This window comes from Saccopteryx bilineata, chromosome 12 (genome assembly GCF_036850765.1).
Source record: "Saccopteryx bilineata isolate mSacBil1 chromosome 12, mSacBil1_pri_phased_curated, whole genome shotgun sequence".
In the NCBI taxonomy this organism is placed as follows: domain Eukaryota; kingdom Metazoa; phylum Chordata; class Mammalia; order Chiroptera; family Emballonuridae; genus Saccopteryx; species Saccopteryx bilineata.
Window position 1 is genome coordinate 40,329,964 of NC_089501.1, and position 19,135 is coordinate 40,349,098.

Sequence of the window (19,135 nt, forward strand, 5' to 3'; positions counted from 1 at the left end):
AGCGTTCATCTGATTATTGGAAGCTGAGTAACAGTAAGGGAAGAAGGCGTCTTTACAGGTCTGAGCACAGAATTAGAGATGTGGTAAATACAAAGTAAGTGGTCTTGAAAGAAAACATATACAGGTAATAAACCTCAGTAGACATCCCCTAAATAAATTATAAATAAAGTGAGGAGACACTCAATTTCTAAGGACATCTGGGTACAAAAATTTGCTCTGTAAGGCACTGGAGGGGTCAATGATCAGAAGTGTGAGTCATAAAGATCACAGATCTGAAAAAATCCCACATGCCAAAAATATGTTTGCACAAAACTCTTCCTTGAATAGGTTCTATCAGGGGCGCGGTTTCCAGGAGACTAAGAAACTAGGAGGGGTTTGAAGAGGAAGACCTTTAAGAAAAGGCTGAAGGGATGTGTATTTGATAGGCAGAAAGAAAAAGTTACTGAACAATTCTATAACAATAGTCTTTTGTAATAAAGGATCATTATACAGATAACGGAGGTTAAATTTTGTTTTACATGGGAAAAAAAGCCTAAGCTACAGTACAAAAGATTTGGTTTCAACATAAGTTTAGTTTTAGTGAACAAAATCAATCTTGAGAGTCACTGATATTAAATAATGAAACAGGATACCATATATGGTGAGGGACCTTCAAAGACAAGACACAGAGTTAGCTCCTGATGAAGGCAAGGGAAGGCTAGAGATGGGCGTTTTGGTCCCTGCCAAGTTCTCGTGCTATTAATATTTTCTCTACGTGATACTTTTCTGCTCTGTAACTCTAACAGTGAAATGCCTGGTCTTTCTGATGCCATCTTGTTCAGGCCTTATTCCCATAATCTTCAGGCTACCAGCTCAGGCTTTAGACTTGAAAATCATCAGAGGAATTCAGCTTTGGGCTTGAGTTTTTACAAACACATCCCTCCTATTTTCTTTTCCTTAGACTTCGAGGAAGCCTGAACTCTTTGCTTGCTTAAGATGGATTTGAGGAAGCTCTGAGGCCCCCATCTTCTTGATTAGGCGCCTTCTCGATCAATAAATCTTTCCTTACTCCAAACTCGGATGTGTTGAGTATAGGTCTTTTGGAAGTGTAGGGAACTCCCTTCGGGAGAAGCAATTACTCACAGTCCTTTCTCCAAGGGAGGCTTGCAGGGGGTTCATGATCTACAGTGTTACAGAGGTACATGGGGATTCTCATAAACTTTATAAAATATAGTTAATTGAACCTATTTTGAAGAAACACTATTGAAGATTAGATTTCTCTTAGTCCTGTCCTGTTTTAATGACATTCCATTTTTATACTGGCATGCCATTTAAAAATTATGAAATGGCATATTATTGTGGAATTTTGTTAAAATTCTAGAGAAACTGAAAGATGCTTTCTATTCCATTTAACTAAACCTGAGGTCATTTAGCATGGTGATTTTGCATTTTGTAAAGATTCTCCTTTGAGCTTAATAAACATAAAAAATGCCCAGCACACTCAATGTTGGGAGAACTTGCAAGGACAGCAGGGGAGATTATATAGGCACCATCTCTTCCTTTGTCCACTTGAAAGGGCAGCTTGTGGCAATGGCTAATCTCGCATTGCTAAATTCAGTTCCTAAATATTTTGATAAGTACTGTTAGGCTTAATAATTACTTGTAAAGTATTTGTGGATTACATGTTAAATTATTATGTCAGGAGTCCTTAGTCTGTTGTTATCAGTATGATATGCAAGGGACCAATTGTTAAAATCAAACGCATCGATCATTCTGCAGAGAGAACATACGAAGAGAAAAGTTGAAGCTGCAATCAACACAGTCAATAAACATCTGGTTTGAAGCAAAAGTTACGAAATTAGGTGCATGTATTTTCCATGGTGTGTATGTATCCATATAAACAAGTCTTTCAGTCTTGTAAGCTCATCTGACTCACTTCACAGAAGCTGGTTCCCTGTGACACACACACTTAAGCCCTCCACAGACTGCAACTGCCTCATTGTTTCCGGTTCATCAGCACAGCACCCATTTAAGAACAACTATTTATAAGCACAGGGACATTTCAGAGAATATAAAATGATGAAAAAAGAAAAATAAAGTCCTTTGCAGCCAAGAAGATGTGGGGGTTAGATCTGTATTTGTTTTGAACAAGTATTTGGGAGAATTGTCACAACTGTTTTAAAGAAGTAACAAATGTCTGTAAAATATGGGATTCTATACTATAAGCAATTTTGATGTATTTTGTTGAGAAAGCAAAACAAACGAACCCCCCCCCCACAAAAACACTGTATATTCCACAGCTCAGAAATTAAATAAATCCCCAGATTTCAACTTCCACTAAGATATTTATTTAATTGCTGATATCTTACAGAAATAAATAGGAGCAGTGTGTCCTCTAACATAGACAGGTAGATTTACATTTGTGTGTGACATACGTAGATTTTTTTTTTTACAAAATTTAAGCGTATCAAATTGCTTCCCCTAAAACTTTAGTTCAAAAGGAATACTAGAAAATAAACACAAATACTAAAATATACTCATCATTAAATTATAACCATGGGCTTTCTGAATGTCAGCATAACAGGTGAGTTAGAGAAAGAACATGAGATTTGGAGCCGGGGACCTGAGCTCCATGGTCAAACTTGCCTGTGTTACAAGCATGTTTCTGAATATTTCTGAACCTCAGTTCTCTACCTTGAAAACAGGAATGATATAAATGACAACTTCACAGGATTGTTGGGTAAATGAAACACGTGAACGCATAGGAAAGCTCATATGCAAAGAGCTATACCAATAATAGTTGTTTAATATCATATAAAAGAATCCATGCAGACCTCCATTCAACTGAAGAATAAGCACCAAAAATGTGTGTGTTTTCTTCAGCAGAATTATGTCAAATGTAGAATAAGAAAATGCACCTTAACTAAGCACCAGAGCCTCTCGGACAAATGTGATCAAGGGGGTATTTCTATTAAAGTTGGCTAAGTAAAGCTAATGAGTCCTGAGGGTCATTTAAAACGGCTCAAAGAAAACAACACAGAACATGATCATCTGCGTTACGCCCAGTGGCGGGGACGTGCTAAGCTACTGCTCGTAAGCTACCAACCCCAGAGCCCACCGCTTCTTCACAGAAGAAGGAACACGAAGTCATCAGCACTTACAATTATCTGCGTATGTAAATATGACATCCTCTTGCTTCAAAGATATAATACTAGTTCTTGAAATAAGTATTAGTGGAATAAAATGGTAAACCCAATCATAAATTTAGGAATTTGTGATTAGAAGTCACTAGGTACACAAGAACATGAAAAAGAACGCAAGACATCAGTATAACAATGCTTTTTAAAACACTTGCCATATTTGCATGTCATAACAATAAAAACTGAAGTTTAAAAAATTGTAATATTTACAGATACCTTACTCTTAAAACATGTAAAAACTTAATGAGAAAAAGTAAAAGTAGAGAAAGCAGGTTAGATAATTTGAATGTAAACAGTAATACACTTAGGAAGCCTATGTAAAGTGAACTGCTTACACTGACACTACTTAACATGTGCTGGACAGAAACAGGCAGTCGCGAGAGACAGAGAAAAGACACACCTGCCGAATATTAACCACTGTTAGGAGCTGTATTACTGTGACGTTCCTATGTATGGAGTTATCTAAACCTACTTGAATGACTAGGAGTTAACAAAATTTATCATCTATTTATAATATTGATATTACTAACAAGATATTGCTGAATCATATGCTAAAGATACTAAAGGCCCTTCCAAAAACAAGACTCATGTTGGTTAACAAGCAGGTCATAGAAAACTAGGCTAGATTACTTCCTCTTATTCCAACTCTTTTTAAGACTGACCTTATCAAAAGAATAGTATGTTTTACGTATCTTAATTCCCTCAGATATATTCTTTAGAACAAAAATAAACGTTTTATTGGGAGAAATTAAAAACCTTTGTAAGAGCTCAGGAAACGGTGTATTTATTGAGAAGGACTCAGTAACTACTAGGACACTGCACAACTAAAACAAATTCACTCAACTAGGAAGAGTGTGTACTGACAGCTACTGGGTGTTTTCCTTGTAACTTCGCTCGACGAGCTAAGCGTGCAGATGCGCTCATGTCCGCACTCTGTGTCAAGGGCTCTTCAGTCCAGGTCCTCGGTGTCTCTGGTAAACAGGTCCGCCAGGCCGGCCACGGTCAGGACGGAGGCCTCGGCGTGCTTCACCGAGTTCGTGCGGCTGCAGGGTTTTCCAGGCGAGCAGGGTCAGAAACACCAAAGAATGAATGATTTTATTTGTACTATGTAGTGTTCTAGTCTATAATAATATGTTATAACACATGAATATAATCATATTATATTCTTATGATAACATAGGGACATTATTTGTAACTAAGTCTTAAGAAACTCCCAGGAGAAAGTAGGTGATAGGATCATTATTACTTCTTGTTAAAATTAGTGAAGACTTCTATATATTATTTTCAGGCTTTGTCATAAGAAATACTTGTTCTTGGCACAATTAATAAAACAGAGAAAAAACTCTCCTCCCCCACGGATACTAGGGCTCTCACCGTCAGTTCATTTCCTATCATGCAAAGTTAATTTGTTTTAAGAGAATGTCAACAGCTCTTCTAAAACTGAGGCAACTTAAATATAATCACTGAATTCTATTACGCATGAAAACAACAACAAAAAGCCTTCATGTTTGAGGCAAAAATCTCGTGTCGCCTCTTTACTTTCCATAAACCACAGATGACCATTCCTGGCCGCAAACTGCTTCTGTGCTAACTAGGCAAAGAAGTCCTCTAAGGACACATCCCTTTGAAGAGAATCATCTCTACTGTGCTATCTCACGAGGGTGCTAAGACATTTGTTGATGTTTTCAAAACAACTTTAAAGAAAACAAGTTCTGGAATAAATATTAGCAAGTTTTAGGACTCCAAAGCTGAGTTTTTAAAATCAGGGCTGTTTTGGTCTCTGCTGCTGCTCTGCCTTCAGAATTAACACCATAATGACCAGCAGAGGCTTAGTCTGGTCCTTCCTATCTGCACGTGACTAACAAATGTGAAGTTCCAAGCAGCTCTTTTGTTTTATAAATAACACACTAAGGCTTTTAGGCCGGGCATGAAGGTAGATTTCATTTAAAAATCCAACGTGGTAAAGAAATGTAGGATGGTTCAAATATTTTTATGCATTTTAATCCCTATTAACATGTTAAGTCATATACAGAACGAATAGCAGTTGAAGCATTTGAACAGGTAAAATGCCACACCACGCTTTCAAAGAGCACTCACACTTCCATCTTTCAGCAGCCTGGTGGCCACCTAGTGAAGCAGCTCACTTACACCCTGTACATAAACAGAAAGGCTTCCCCCTGCCACCTACCTCCTCTCAGCAGCTCTCCGTATTCCTTGCATTCTTTCTTCTATGGTTGCTTTAATTAAGAATCTGTGTACAATAGTAGGTCTAGGAGGCACATAATGACAAGTTTAAACACATCTTAAAACTAAAGGCATCAAACTATTTGGTGTATGCTATATCATCCGTCAGTTCGTCCCCACTGTGGCAAGCACTAGCCAAGGTGCTGGAGGGGTGTTCAGCAGTGAACAGAGCTATTTATTCTCGATGAACTAACATTCTAACGAGGGGAGACACAATAATAAACACATCAACAATCAGGATACTTTCAGGTACAGATAATGCCAGGAGGAGCTGACAGAGGAGTTGAAACGCAGGCAAAGGAGGAGTGGGAAGGGTACCCAAACAAAAGGAGCAGGAATGAAAAGCCAAGTCCCGGGAGGAGAGCAGGCTAGGTGCGGCTTACGAAGTTCTGGGGGCAGAGGGGTGACTATCGTGGCAGCAGCACACTAGAAATGTGGGGGAGGTGAACGTGAGCCTGGACGGGAGGCCTCGGCACGCCGGGGCTGGCAGGATGTGGCAGGAGCTTGGATCACACTGCGGTTCCAGTGGGAAGCCAGCAGCGGGTTTTCTGCAGGAGCTGAGGTACACTTGATTACGCTATAGAAACCCCTGGGGCAGCTGCGCGGAGGCTGGACCAGTGGGGCAGCGAAGCGGGTGACAGAGAAGCCAGTGAAGTTCTGTTGTCAGCCAGGTGAGGGGTAGGTGGGCCGTGGTGTGTCAGCGAAGGCAGTCAGCGCTCAGGGGACCAGGAGCACCTTTTAGGGGTGGAGCTGACAAAGCCTGAATGACGGTTTGGATGGGAGGCACGAAAGGAGAACTATGGGAGGGTCCTAGACATATGCTGTGAGACACCAGACAGGGCCACACCTGCAGAGGGCCAGCCTCGGGGTGGGTGGCAGTGTGGTGGGAATAGTTCGGTTCTGCCCACATTAACCTTGAGTTTTCTATCAGACAGGCACCTGAGGGGAGGTGTTGTGTCCACAGACACAGGTGCAGAGATGGACGTGGATAGACAGGCGCTAAAGAGGCACGTCCTAAACACGGAGCCTCCCCACACGGTACTAGAGAGAAGTGTCATGCTCCTGCCGAACACCGAGCTCCACACCGAGGATCAGACCTCTTGCGTTGAAGGCCAGAGCTCCAGCCTTCTCCCCACCTCTTGCTTCATAGTTTCTCTAACAAATCATTCTCTTACTATTTCTCCCACGTGAAGAGGAAGAGAAACCCTCTCCCGGCCCCCTCCTCCTTCCCCTGCTCTCTGCAGGAGAGACTCCTCACAGCACTGTCCCCCAGCTCCCACAGGCAGCCGGGCCCCGGGGCCGGCACTGTCCCCCCAGCTCCCACAGGCAGCCGGGCCCCAGGGCCAAGAGCACAGACAGTGAAGGCCTAATGGCTGTGTCTTACACCTGCCACCACTTTCCCGAGCCACATGACCCAGACAGGTCACTTAACACCCCTAGGCTATGTAAGTGTTGCTAATAAATAAATAAAATCCTAATCTCTCTCACACTCACCCCAGTCCATGTCTCTGCTGCTCTGGCCAAACCGGTTTGATTTCCTTGCGCTAGACCTAATGATCAATTCTCAATTCTCACTCACTTGACATCCGGACAGGACTGGCACAGCTGATCCATTCTTCACTTGGCTCCGAGGACGCCTCTCCCCTCCAGTTTCCTTCCTCCCACTTTGAGCTCTGTCCTCTATGCTGCTGTCTCCTCTGTTCCCAGCGCCCTTCACTTCGGTGTGCCTGGAGGCTTGTCCTTGGTCCTCTGTCTACACTCTCTGTTGGCAATCCCACTCCACGCTAGTGACTTCCCAACATATCTCTCCACCCAGGCTTTCCTCCTTGACTCCGAACATCTACATCCAGTTAGAGAACAGACATCTCCATTTGGATGTCTAATAAACATCTCAAATTTAGATCTAACATGAAGTTCTGCCTCTGTCACCAAATCTGCTCTGCCTTCCAGTCTGCCCAGGCCACAGAGAGGTGCTGCATCCTTCAGCTGTCCAGGCCAGAACCATGGTGTTCACCTCGACTCTCTCACACCCCGTGCCCAGTCTGTCCACAAATACCACTGGTTCTGCCTTCAAAAGAAATCAGACCTGACCATGCCTCACCACTGCCACTGCTGTGAACATGGGCCAGGTCCCGTCCCACCCCCACCAGGATCACTGCACCGCCTTCTACCTTGTCTGCTTGCTTCTAGTCTCCGTGCTTCCCTCCCCCCGGGCCCAGACCCGGAACTCAGTGACTGTTTCAATCCTTACGTTAGATCACGTCACTCCTCCGCTCAGAGCACTCCAAAGGCCTGTGGGCCCTGTGTCCAGCCAAGCTGTCTGACTTCATCTCCTCCCCCTCTCTTCTCTGCTCATTCGACTCCAGCAATTCTGGCTCTTTTGAAACCCCGAAACACATCAGGTGTGTTCCTGACTCAGGGCCTTCGAGCGGAGTATTCTGTCAGGAACACTCTTCCCTCAGGCATCTGTTGGGCTTTCCTGACCTCACTCTATATCTCTCTGATCACAGTACCTTCTCCATAGGACCGACCTGACCTCACTCTATATCTCTCTTTTCACAGTATCTTCTCCACAGGACCGACCTGACCTCACTCTATCTCTCTGTTCACAGTACCTTCTCCATAGGACCAACCTGACCTCACTCTATCTCTCTGTTCACAGTACCTTCTTCACAGACCCGACCTGACCTCACTCTATATCTCTGTTCACAGTACCTTCTCCATAGGACCGACCTGACCTCACTCTATCTCTCTGTTCACAGTACCTTCTCCATAGGACCAACCTGACCTCACTCTATATCTCTCTGATCACAGTACCTTCTCCATAGGACCGACCTGACCTCACTCTATATCTCTCTGATCACAGTACCTTCTCCATAGGACCGACCTGACCTCACTCTATATCTCTCTGTTCACAGTACCTTCTCCATAGGACCAACCTGACCTCACTCTATCTCTGTTCACAGTACCTTCTCCATAGGACCGACCTGACCTCACTCTATCTCTCTGTTCACAGTACCTTCTCCATAGGACCGACCTGACCTCACTTTATATCTCTCTGTTCACAGTACCTTCTCCATAGGACCAACCTGACCTCACTCTATCTCTCTGTTCACAGTACCTTCTCCATAGGACCGACCTGACCTCACTCTATATCTCTCTGTTCACAGTACCTTCTCCATAGGACCAACCTGACCTCACTCTATCTCTGTTCACAGTACCTTCTCCATAGGACCGACCTGACCTCACTCTATCTCTCTGTTCACAGTACCTTCTCCATAGGACCGACCTGACCTCACTCTATATCTCTCTGTTCACAGTACCTTCTCCATAGGACCAACCTGACCTCACTCTATCTCTCTGTTCACAGTACCTTCTCCACAGACCCGACCTGACCTCACTCTATATCTCTCTGTTCACAGTACCTTCTCCACAGGACCGACCTGACCTCACTCTATATCTCTCTATTCATAGTACCTTCTCCATAGGACCGACCTGACCTCACTTTATATCTCTCTGTTCACAGTACCTTCTCCATAGGACCGACCAGACCACACTTTATCTCTCTGTTCAGACGGTACCTTCTCCATAGGACTGACCTGACCTCACTCTATCTCTCTGTTCACAGTACCTTCTCCATAGGACCGACCTGACCTCACTCTATCTCTCTGTTCCGACAGTACCTTCTCCATAGGACCGACCTGACCTCACTCTATCTCTCTCTGTTCACAGTACCTTCTCCATAGGACCAACCTGACCTCACTCTATCTCTCTGTTCACAGTACCTTCTCCATAGGACCGACCTGACCTCACTCTATCTCTCTGTTCACAGTACCTTCTCCACAGGACCGACCTGACCTCACTCTATATCTCTCTGATCACAGTACCTTCTCCACAGGACCGACCTGACCTCACTCTATATCTCTCTGATCACAGTACCTTCTCCACAGGACCGACCTGACCTCACTCTATCTCTCTGATCACAGTACCTTCTCCATAGGACCGACCTGACCTCACTTTATATCTCTCTGTTCACAGTACCTTCTCCATAGGACCGACCTGACCTCACTCTATATCTCTCTATTCATAGTACCTTCTCCATAGGACCGACCTGACCTCACTTTATATCTCTCTGTTCACAGTACCTTCTCCATAGGACCGACCAGACCACACTTTATCTCTCTGTTCAGACGGTACCTTCTCCATAGGACTGACCTGACCTCACTCTATCTCTCTGTTCACAGTACCTTCTCCATAGGACCGACCTGACCTCACTCTATCTCTCTGTTCCGACAGTACCTTCTCCATAGGACCGACCTGACCTCACTCTATCTCTCTCTGTTCACAGTACCTTCTCCATAGGACCGACCTGACCACACTTTATCTCTCTGTTCAGACGGTACCTTCTCCATAGGACCAACCTGACCTCACTCTATCTCTCTGTTCCGACAGTACCTTCTCCATAGGACCGACCTGACCTCACTCTATCTCTCTGTTCACAGTACCTTCTCCACAGGACCGACCTGACCTCACTCTATCTGTCTGTTCAGACAGTACCTTCTTCACAGGACCGACCACCCACGCCTTCCTGACCAGCCTCCTGCACTCTTTTTTTTTTTTTTTTTTTTCATTTTTCTGAAGCTGGAAACAGGGAGACAGTCAGACAGACTCCCGCATGCGCCCGACCGGGATCCACCCGGCACGCCCACCAGGGGCGACGCTCTGTCCACCAGGGGGCGATGCTCTGCCCATCCTGGGCGTCGCCATGTTGCAACCAGAGCCATTCTAGCGCCTGAGGCAGAGGCCACAGAGCCATCCCCAGTGCCCGGGCCATCTTTGCTCCAATGGAGCCTTGGTTGCGGGAGGGGAATAGAGAGACGGAGAGGAAAGCGCGGCGGAGGGGTGGAGAAGCAAATGGGCGCTTCTCCTATGTGCCCTGGCCGGGAATCGAACCCGGGTCCTCCGCACGCTAGGCCGACGCTCTACCGCTGAGCCAACTGGCCAGGGCCGCCTCCTGCACTCTTAATCCTCCCTCCCCCGCTCTACCATTCTAACTCCTAACACTGTATAGACTGTTGTTTATTGTTTACCATCTGTCTCTCTACCGACTCCTTGTAACTAGAATTTAAGCCCCACAAGGGCATCTCAAGTACGGTGAACAGTGCCTGGCAGACAGGGCTCAGTACAAATTCACTGAATGAAGTATGTAGATATCATGTTGGTGACGGAAAGAAGAGGCACTTCTAATCTGATTGAATCTGTTTCTGCTGCATGAGGCAAGACCATTGTCAATGGCGAGAGGAAGGAGGTGTAGAAGACTTAAGATGGTCTCCTCAGAATGCAGCAGAATGAGTTCATTAGGGAAGCGTAGTGGAATTGTCAAGTAGTGTTAAATATCTTGAGACGTGTGGCCTTACGCCTAAGAAGAGTCCAGGGCACGCTTTAAAGACATCGATAAGACGAAGTCTATGTTTAAAAATATAAGACAGAAACATAAACAAAAACAAAACCATGTAAACAACCAAATAAGACATGACTACATCTTCAATGCTATTTGGTAGTACTGCAAAACAAGCCTGCACTTCCTCTACTGCCTGGTCCCACTCTGCTAAGGGCCTGTCAGGTGGATGTGTCCTGCGTGCTCACCACTGAGCCCTCCCGTGTCCTGCCGGCCCGTGCTCGCAGAGCAGTGCTACTGCTGCGTGTGGCACAGAAGATCACAGCTCCTGCCATCCCTCTCCTCGCGCTTCGTACCCAGCAACTGCAACCCCACAGTCCCCAGACACATCACGCTGGTTATCTCCACTGTGTTCCGGAAAACCTAACTCTTTTTGGCTGCGAGAAACCCCCTTTTAATCCAATTCTGAAATAATTATTCCTTTAAGACGAATCCTAATAAAGTTTTTTCTGACTCCCTAGGGTACAACCTAATCACTCCCTTCCTTTGTTATACTTTTGCATGTCCTAGTATAATGTGTTAAATCCTCTGTTTCCTGTACTACATGCTAACCTCACTGGGGGCAACAGATTGTGTCTTGTTCAACTTGACTCTTCAGTATCCAGCCCAATGTCCGACATATAGTAGAGACTTAATTGATATTTATTTAATAAGTTCTTTGTATGGATGCATTTCCTTGAAGAACAAGGCATCTAACATCCAAGAGGACTTATAAAGGAAAATGGCCCATTATAATATTTGAATAAAAATAGTGCATACTATATAATATATACAATTAGGTTTGCTCTGGGCCTCAAACTAAATCTAATTGTCTCTTAGAGTGGCCCTGTCTCAGAGTGGGGCTGTCTTTTCTTAAGGCAGGCAGGAAATATGCCTATGACAGCTACCTGAGACAGAAGAAATCAATTCTTCCCGAAGTTAGGATGCATGCTTTCAACCCTGAAGTTGTCCTAAGTATTTCAAGAAACTGCTTTGATGTATCAGGGCAGTTTGTGAAGGAGAAAAGACAAAAGTCTAGGAGAATTTGGGGGTTTGTTGCTTGGCGGAGGGAGGGTTGGAAATCTTTTAAAATGTCTTTGTTTGTGTAATAATATTGAAAATGTAATCAATGAGGAAGAGACTGAGAATGAATAGGTTGCTGGAAACATAAATGAAGAGTTCCGACCCCGATGTGTCCTACAGGAACCTGCAGCGACCGCAGCTAACAGTCCTGAGCCCTTACTTGGTCTGCCCGATCCGGTGCACCCTCCCGATGGCCTGGAGCTCGTGCGCGGGGTTCAGGATGGGCTCCACCAGGAGCACATGGGTGGCTTCAATGATCGTTAGCCCGTTAGAGCCTGTGTGCAGGGGCAGCAGCAAAATATTGATTTCGGGATCATGTTTAAACGCTGAAAGGTTCTCCTAAAAAAGAAAGATACATTTAAATTTTAGCTGAATCAGTTAAAAATAAGAGCAGTATATTATAGCTCATGTTAAATATGCCTAGTGGTATCCAGGTCTTTGTGAAATGTAATAGCTAAGAAAAGTAAATGTAAAATCACCAATTTTAGAAGATGCCAACTGTTACTTGAGGAAAAAAGGGTCACATAAGCTGTAGGGAAATCACAAGGTATACATGTGTGTTGTATGGAAATTCAACTATATGAGCTGAGAGAAAAAAGAAAGGGAAAGAATGTGTTGGAGTGAATGTGACAAATGAGACAGGAATCTGCTCAGTGTTCACTTGTCCTGTGTGTTTGTCTCTTCGGTGTGGATCTGTTGCTGTGCTGAGTGTGATGCAAAGATAATTTGACCACACGCTGTGTAACCTAATGCAGTGTCTTCAGAATCTAATTCCTGGGGCATAAGGCCTCTGTCCATTCAAAAGGTATTACCATAGGCCATTTTTGCTATATGAAAGAAATATACTTCAAGTCAGAAGAATCTTGCTATAGGTATAACTGAACAGAGAGAAAATAGCTACAGTTTCTCTACTTTGCTTCCTAATGTTGATTTTATAATTATCAAGACACAAGACAGTGCATAAAAGTAAGCTAGTTAACAGAAGTTTGTTTGTTTTTTTGTATTTTTCCGAAGCGAGAACCAGGGCGGGGGGGCGGGAGACAGAGTCCTGCATGTGCCCAAACAGGATACACCTGGCATGCCCACCAGGGGGTTAATGCTGTGCCCCTCTGGGGCATTGCTCCACTGCAACCGGAGTCATTCTAGTGCCTGAGGTGGAGGCCCAACCAACTTTGCTCTAATGGAGCCTTGGCTGCAGGAGGGGAAGAGAGAGACAGAGAGGAAGGATAGGGGGAGGGGTGGAGAAGCAGATGGGTGCTTCTCCTGTGTGCCCTGGCCGGGAATCAAACCCAGGACTTCCATATGCTGGGCCAACACTCTACTGCTGAGCCAACAGGCTAGGGCCAACAGAAGTTTTAATATACACTGAATCCGCTTCAAAAAACATGAGAAAATCTTTTTGACATACCTGAAATGTCTTAATACGACTGATCTGTGCAAATTCCATGTTGTTGTCCACGAGAGCTTTTGAAATAATATCTAATACATCTTGCCACTAAGAACAAATAATAACAAATTTACACATAGCTTTCACAGAAACAAAATTTAAAAAGGCAGTCAAAATAACTTTTGTACCTCAGAATTAATACAAAACCATAACCTTTAAATGAAGTACTGTCAATGTTATTTAGTTCTATCTTGAAATGTTTTTTTTTTAAATCAAATGCTAAAGGTGAAAAAACATATATCTTTGAGAACTGAATTAAGATAAACATAAATAATAGAAAAGAAATAATGGAGTGCTTAATGAATGTGGTTACTTATCTCTCCAAAATGAAAACAGGAATTTTTATTCCATACATTATTCAGTTGATCTTCTTTTTCTTAAACAATTAAATTTATTTGTAAAATGAGACTTCAAAGGTTATAGATCCTAATTTTAAGAAACATTAATACAAGAAAATCCATAAGTATAACTAATATAAAAACATGAAATGTAGCTATAGGAATTGTCTTGTGAAACATCATAAAATTCTGTAAAAATATTCTATTGTATGGTCATGGAAAAAAATCTAATGTGGAAAAGCCTATCAGTAATTCTAAATCTCACCTCTATTATGTCCAACATTAATAATTCTCAGTTACAAACTCATTAAAGACAGAAGCCAGTCTGCGTTAACACTGAGGGTGAAAACGCTGGTCATACCGTTGAGAAAACGAGCGCTTTAGCTCCCGGATCTCTAAGCTGGATTCTCCGCAGAGTTCTGACCACAGCTTCCACTTTTGTAGAATGACTGCCCTTTAAACACAAAGAGGAAAACACATTACTACCAAATAAAATCTAGTTAACAATGAAATGGAAAACCAATATAAAACACTTTTATTATAAAAACTATATGATAGGTACACATGTGTTTATCTCTTATTTTGTATTTGCTGGAAATCTTTAGCCTCCAAGTGTAGAAGTTCTGGAGTTCATACCCTGAGAGAATTGAATATAAAAGCATTCTAGTGCCTGACCTGTGGTGGCGCAGTGGATAAAGCGTCAACCTAGAAACACTGAGGTTGCCGGTTCAAAACCCTGGGCTTGCCTGGTCAAGGCACATATGGGAGTTGATGCTTCCTGCTCCTCCCCCTTCTCTCTCTCTCTCTCTCAATCTCTCTCTCTCTCTATCTATCTCCCCCCTCCTCTCTAAAATGAATAAATAAATTAAAAAAAAAAAAAAAAAAAAAAAAAAAAAAAAAAAAAAGCATTCTAGAAATCATACAGTGATATGACCCTGAAGGTAAGATTTTTTAGTTAAATGGTTAGGTCTGTAATTATAAAACTTTGTTACTTTTAGATAAGCACATTATATATCTACTTGAAACGCTATTCACTTTAGCTATTATGGCACTAGAAATGTTAATACAGCCTGATCTGTGGTGGCGCAGTGGGTAAAGCGTCGACCTGGAAATGCTGAGGTCGCCGGTTCAAAACCCTGGGCTTGCCTGGTCAAGGCACATATGGGAATTGATGCTTCCTGCTCCTCCCCCCCTTCTCTCTCTGTCTCTCTCCTCTCTCTCTCTCTCTCTCTTCCTCTCTCTTCTTTCTAAAATGAATAAATAAATAAATAAATAATTAAAAAAAAAAAAAAGAAATGTTAATACAATATATCCAAACTCCAATTTAAGAAAATAGTGAAGGGTCCAAACCATGAAAAATCCTTTCCTACAATGACATTACAAAGGACAAATGACAGAGGTACAAATGTCCACTTGGACTGGGCTTTACACAAAGCTAAATAAACACTTAAAGGATGCTTTTTGCACAACCATTTTCATCAGAATATGAAAATAAGCAAAAAATGAAGAAATTGTAAGATGAAGGAAAAAAGCACGTGTTTTTATAATCTTCATTGAGAAAATTTTTCTTCTGGAATGCTCTAGGGATGGTATGCCATGGAGATTAAGGGCGTAGGGTTTTGAATAAGATAAAATCCAAGTTCAACTGCCAGTTCTACATCTCACTAGTTATAGATTCTAACCTTTCCCAGCCTTATTTTCCTTCTTAGTCAAGCGGGGATGATGACTGTATCTACTCCCAAAGGGTGCTGTGATGGTTAGATGAGAAATACACACAAAGCATCTAGCACAACAGTAGAGATTCAATAATTTATCTTTCCGAGACATTAGAGATGAGCACTCTAATGGGACAGACTATTCCCCAACTCGGGCAGACCTCACCGAAAAGAAGTTACACTACTCTCCCAGCAGCCCTACTGCTTTCTCATCATTTTTATGTCAAGAGACAATCAAAAATAAAAATATAAACAAAACAAGGAAGAAAGCTATAGTAATTTCAAGTTAGCAAGATAGAATAATGGAAAAGTTTTAAAATTCTCATATTAAAATCCTGACTGTTTTTATTTTTCTGGATATGTAGACTTTCAATTATTCTTGAAAGGTTAAAAAATATCAAGGAAACTATTTTAGTCTAAGCATTATAAAGAAAAAAAATATGTTAAGAGCAAAATAACCTCAAATAAGAGAAAACAGAAAATTAGCACAGAGTGATCACATTTTGGAGTTTAGACAGAAACATCCATGTTCCTTGCAAGATCTCATTTTCAAGAAGATATCCAAATGAAATATCAGGATGACTATAAACCCTCTACCTATTAAACTGCTTCTTATAAGAACTTACAAAGGAAATAAAATAATCTTTTATAAGCAGCATCCAAAATGGAATGCTAATATTATAATATTAAGGAAAAGCCCAGATCATTCCTTTTTGCCCGAGTTTGGCCAGTTCAGCAGTAGCTCTCACTGATTCCTTCCAAATGCCATAGCTCTGTGCCGTTTGGTCCCAGTTCAGTTACTTGTCACTATGAGAGAAACAAAATAAGGAAGTCTGCAAGTCCAGAGCTCTGCTTGGCAGAATGCGTATGGGCAGTGAGATGACCTCAATCCCTTTCCTTCCAGATGGACAGAAAGTGGCTACTGAGAATGAGAACAAGGAGACAGAGAGGGCGCCACATTTACCTGCAGCCCTTGGTCTGGACAGGCATGCCCTGCATAATTTTTGAAAACAAAGCCAATAAAAAAGTAATCCTTATATTAGATCAATGTGTTAAGGCTGTTTCTTCGAAAGATTTCATATTTTAGACTACCTGAAGACATTTAAATTATCATAAATCATAATATAATGTTGCCTGAAGTTGTGAGATGCTGTGTTGAAAATCCACTGCCTCTATCAGTCAACTTTAGTAAGAATTCATAATTTGTTGTTAAATGAAAAGCAAATGTTACACCCAATGATTGCTGATCTACGAAGACAACACAGAAAAATTAAATAAAAGTTACATAAGAACCTGGTTTCTGCCCTATTTGCTAAATATATCACAAGCACTTTTTGAAAATTTAAAAATAATTAAAAAGCGGTATATGTTTCTTGGACAACTAAGCTAAGAAAAGTGCACAGGTTAAAAATTTAATTTATTTTTATGCCCTACCCTCTCTGAACACCACTAAGAATTTGGCATTTATCTTGTTAGAGCTTCTTATGCATTTTAGAGGCCTATGTAAAAACGTACACACAACCCGTACTTACAGCTTTGGGAACACACGCAAATATCATCGAAGTAGCATTGTTGGTCAAAGGATAAAGGAATTTTTCAGGTATCTGGACTTTGGTAGTTTCCCTATCAAATTACCCTCTAAAATGCTAGAACTTTTAGTGACCAACAGTTAAATGAGTAACGTGCACAATTATGACAATTGAATATTCTGCCACTTGATAGGTAAAACAAGGAACCAAACGTTCACTCAGTCCGCATGCGCCGAGAGCGACCTAAGACCAGCTGCTACCCACTGCGCCCTCCTCTGCACTGTCTGCTCAGAGCCTTAACCAACGTAAAAGGCTGGTTATCTCAGTGATTTGTAGCACCTCCTCTGCACTGTCTGCTCAGAGCCTTAACCAACGTAAAAGACTGGTTATCTCAGTGATTTGTAGCACCTCCTCTGCACTGTCTGCTCAGAGCCTTAACCAACGTAAAAGACTGGTTATCTCAGTGATTTGTAGCACCTCCTCTGCACTGTCTGCTCAGAGCCTTAACCAACGTAAAAGACTGGTTATCTCAGTGATTTGTAGCACCTCAGATGCTGTAAATGTTAAATTTATGTTGTATTTTCCTCCCTCATTATAAGTAGTTTATTTATTGTGTTAAATGCAATAATGCAAGCAAAAGTACTACATTAATATATTAGTTACAGTAAATCACAAATGCTTGATGAACAACATCTCGATTTAAAAACTATTTTTCAAGTTTACTATTGTAAACATACTTTTTTTCTGTGCTTGACATTTAAATTTGTCTTTCATAAGGGAAAGATGAGAAATTTTATTTGGAAAAGAATAGCTTTTTTCCCTCAATTAATTCTCCTGCCATGGTCTATCTAGTATGATTTCACATTATAATTATATCATTCCTCAGAGTTATTCATTAGTCAATATATTATTGGAAAACAGGGATCAAAAGGCATTTACTTTTATATCACCAGCGCTTAGCATGGCCCTATGTAAACAGTATACATGCAATCAGTTTATTTGATGCAAAAGAATTAATATTTACATTTAGCCTTCTCAATCCTAAACAGGACTGAGTAAAGCAAACAAAATATTAATGGGGTCAGAATACAATTTAGTATTTTCAACATATTTTTTTATTCATTTAGAATGATCAGCAAGAGGCGAATAAAATCTTGTAACTAATCTTCAGTTTTCCCACTTACAAATGCTAGAGAGGCTCAGATAGTCAGTCAAGGAAGACAAAGGACTCACCCTCACACAGAGCAGGCTCTAGGCGGATTTCATGTTAGGTACTGTGCAATGAAACCGTGGGAACTGGTTTTAAAAAAAGCCATCAATTGGAGGGCGGTGTCATCACATTCAGGTTATCAAGGCTGAACTTTTCCACGAACCTATCAGCAGCTCTGGGGGTGCTTAATATACTCAGCGAACCCTATGGGGTTCTATATGAACACTATTTATGATACAATATTATATATAACATTTATTGATTTTCTCTAGATGTGGAAGCCATGTCTATGTTTAGATAAAAAAAATGTGAATGTTTAAAAATTATAATTTTAAAATGACATCAGAACACAAATTAGAATGTGGAGAGAAGAAAGATTACCTCACATTTTAAAGTGAGGAGTCACCATACACTTTCTCAAGCTAGTATTTTAAGAACAAAATTTATGTATATTATTGAAAGTCATATATAAGATCTCTGTAGCTAAAAATAGAAACTGTTCACAGTGACAAGGAAAAGGAGGGAGAAAGGAGAAAAGCATTACTTTTCATTGTGTCCTTCTGTGTGAATTATTTCTACTCAAAATAAATTCAGGGTAGGGCAAAAGTAGGTTTACAGCTATTTGTATGGAAAATAATACAATAATTAATAAGTAATAATACAAGAATAAACTGTTTCACATACTCACATCTGTAAACCTACTTCCGCCCCATGCTGTGTTATACTTTTTGTCTACCGTTGTTTCTTACAGATGAACTCATTCTTAGGAGAATGAGTGGGAGACCTGTAATTCTGGGACTTTTCAAACTTACTACCTCAATGATACAAGTGGAATGGTGTTTCCCAAGGGAACTTGTCTTCTGAATTGTGTGAGCACGCCGGTGCTGCACGCTATCGTATCTGCAGTACCTCTCACTGGGCTGGGGTCAGGTGGATGTCGAACCTGTGCTAGC

General features: G+C 41.7%; 1 protein-coding gene across 4 annotated transcripts in view; it reads right to left on the reverse strand.

Annotated features, from left to right (window-relative positions):
• Positions 1-473: 473 nt before the first annotated feature.
• SHPRH (SNF2 histone linker PHD RING helicase) overlaps positions 474-19,135 on the reverse strand; it is a 92,464-nt gene continuing 73,802 nt past the window's right edge. For all 4 annotated transcript variants that reach the window (XM_066248494.1, XM_066248496.1, XM_066248493.1 and 1 more), the window contains exons 26-30: positions 14,090-14,182; positions 13,352-13,438; positions 12,104-12,282; positions 5,368-5,448; positions 474-4,222 (exon numbers count right to left, since the gene is read on the reverse strand). In XM_066248494.1, coding sequence (XP_066104591.1) covers positions 4,129-4,222; positions 5,368-5,448; positions 12,104-12,282; positions 13,352-13,438; positions 14,090-14,182 — 534 coding nt within the window. In that variant the 3' untranslated portion in view covers positions 474-4,128. The remainder of the gene's footprint in view (positions 4,223-5,367; positions 5,449-12,103; positions 12,283-13,351; positions 13,439-14,089; positions 14,183-19,135) is intronic.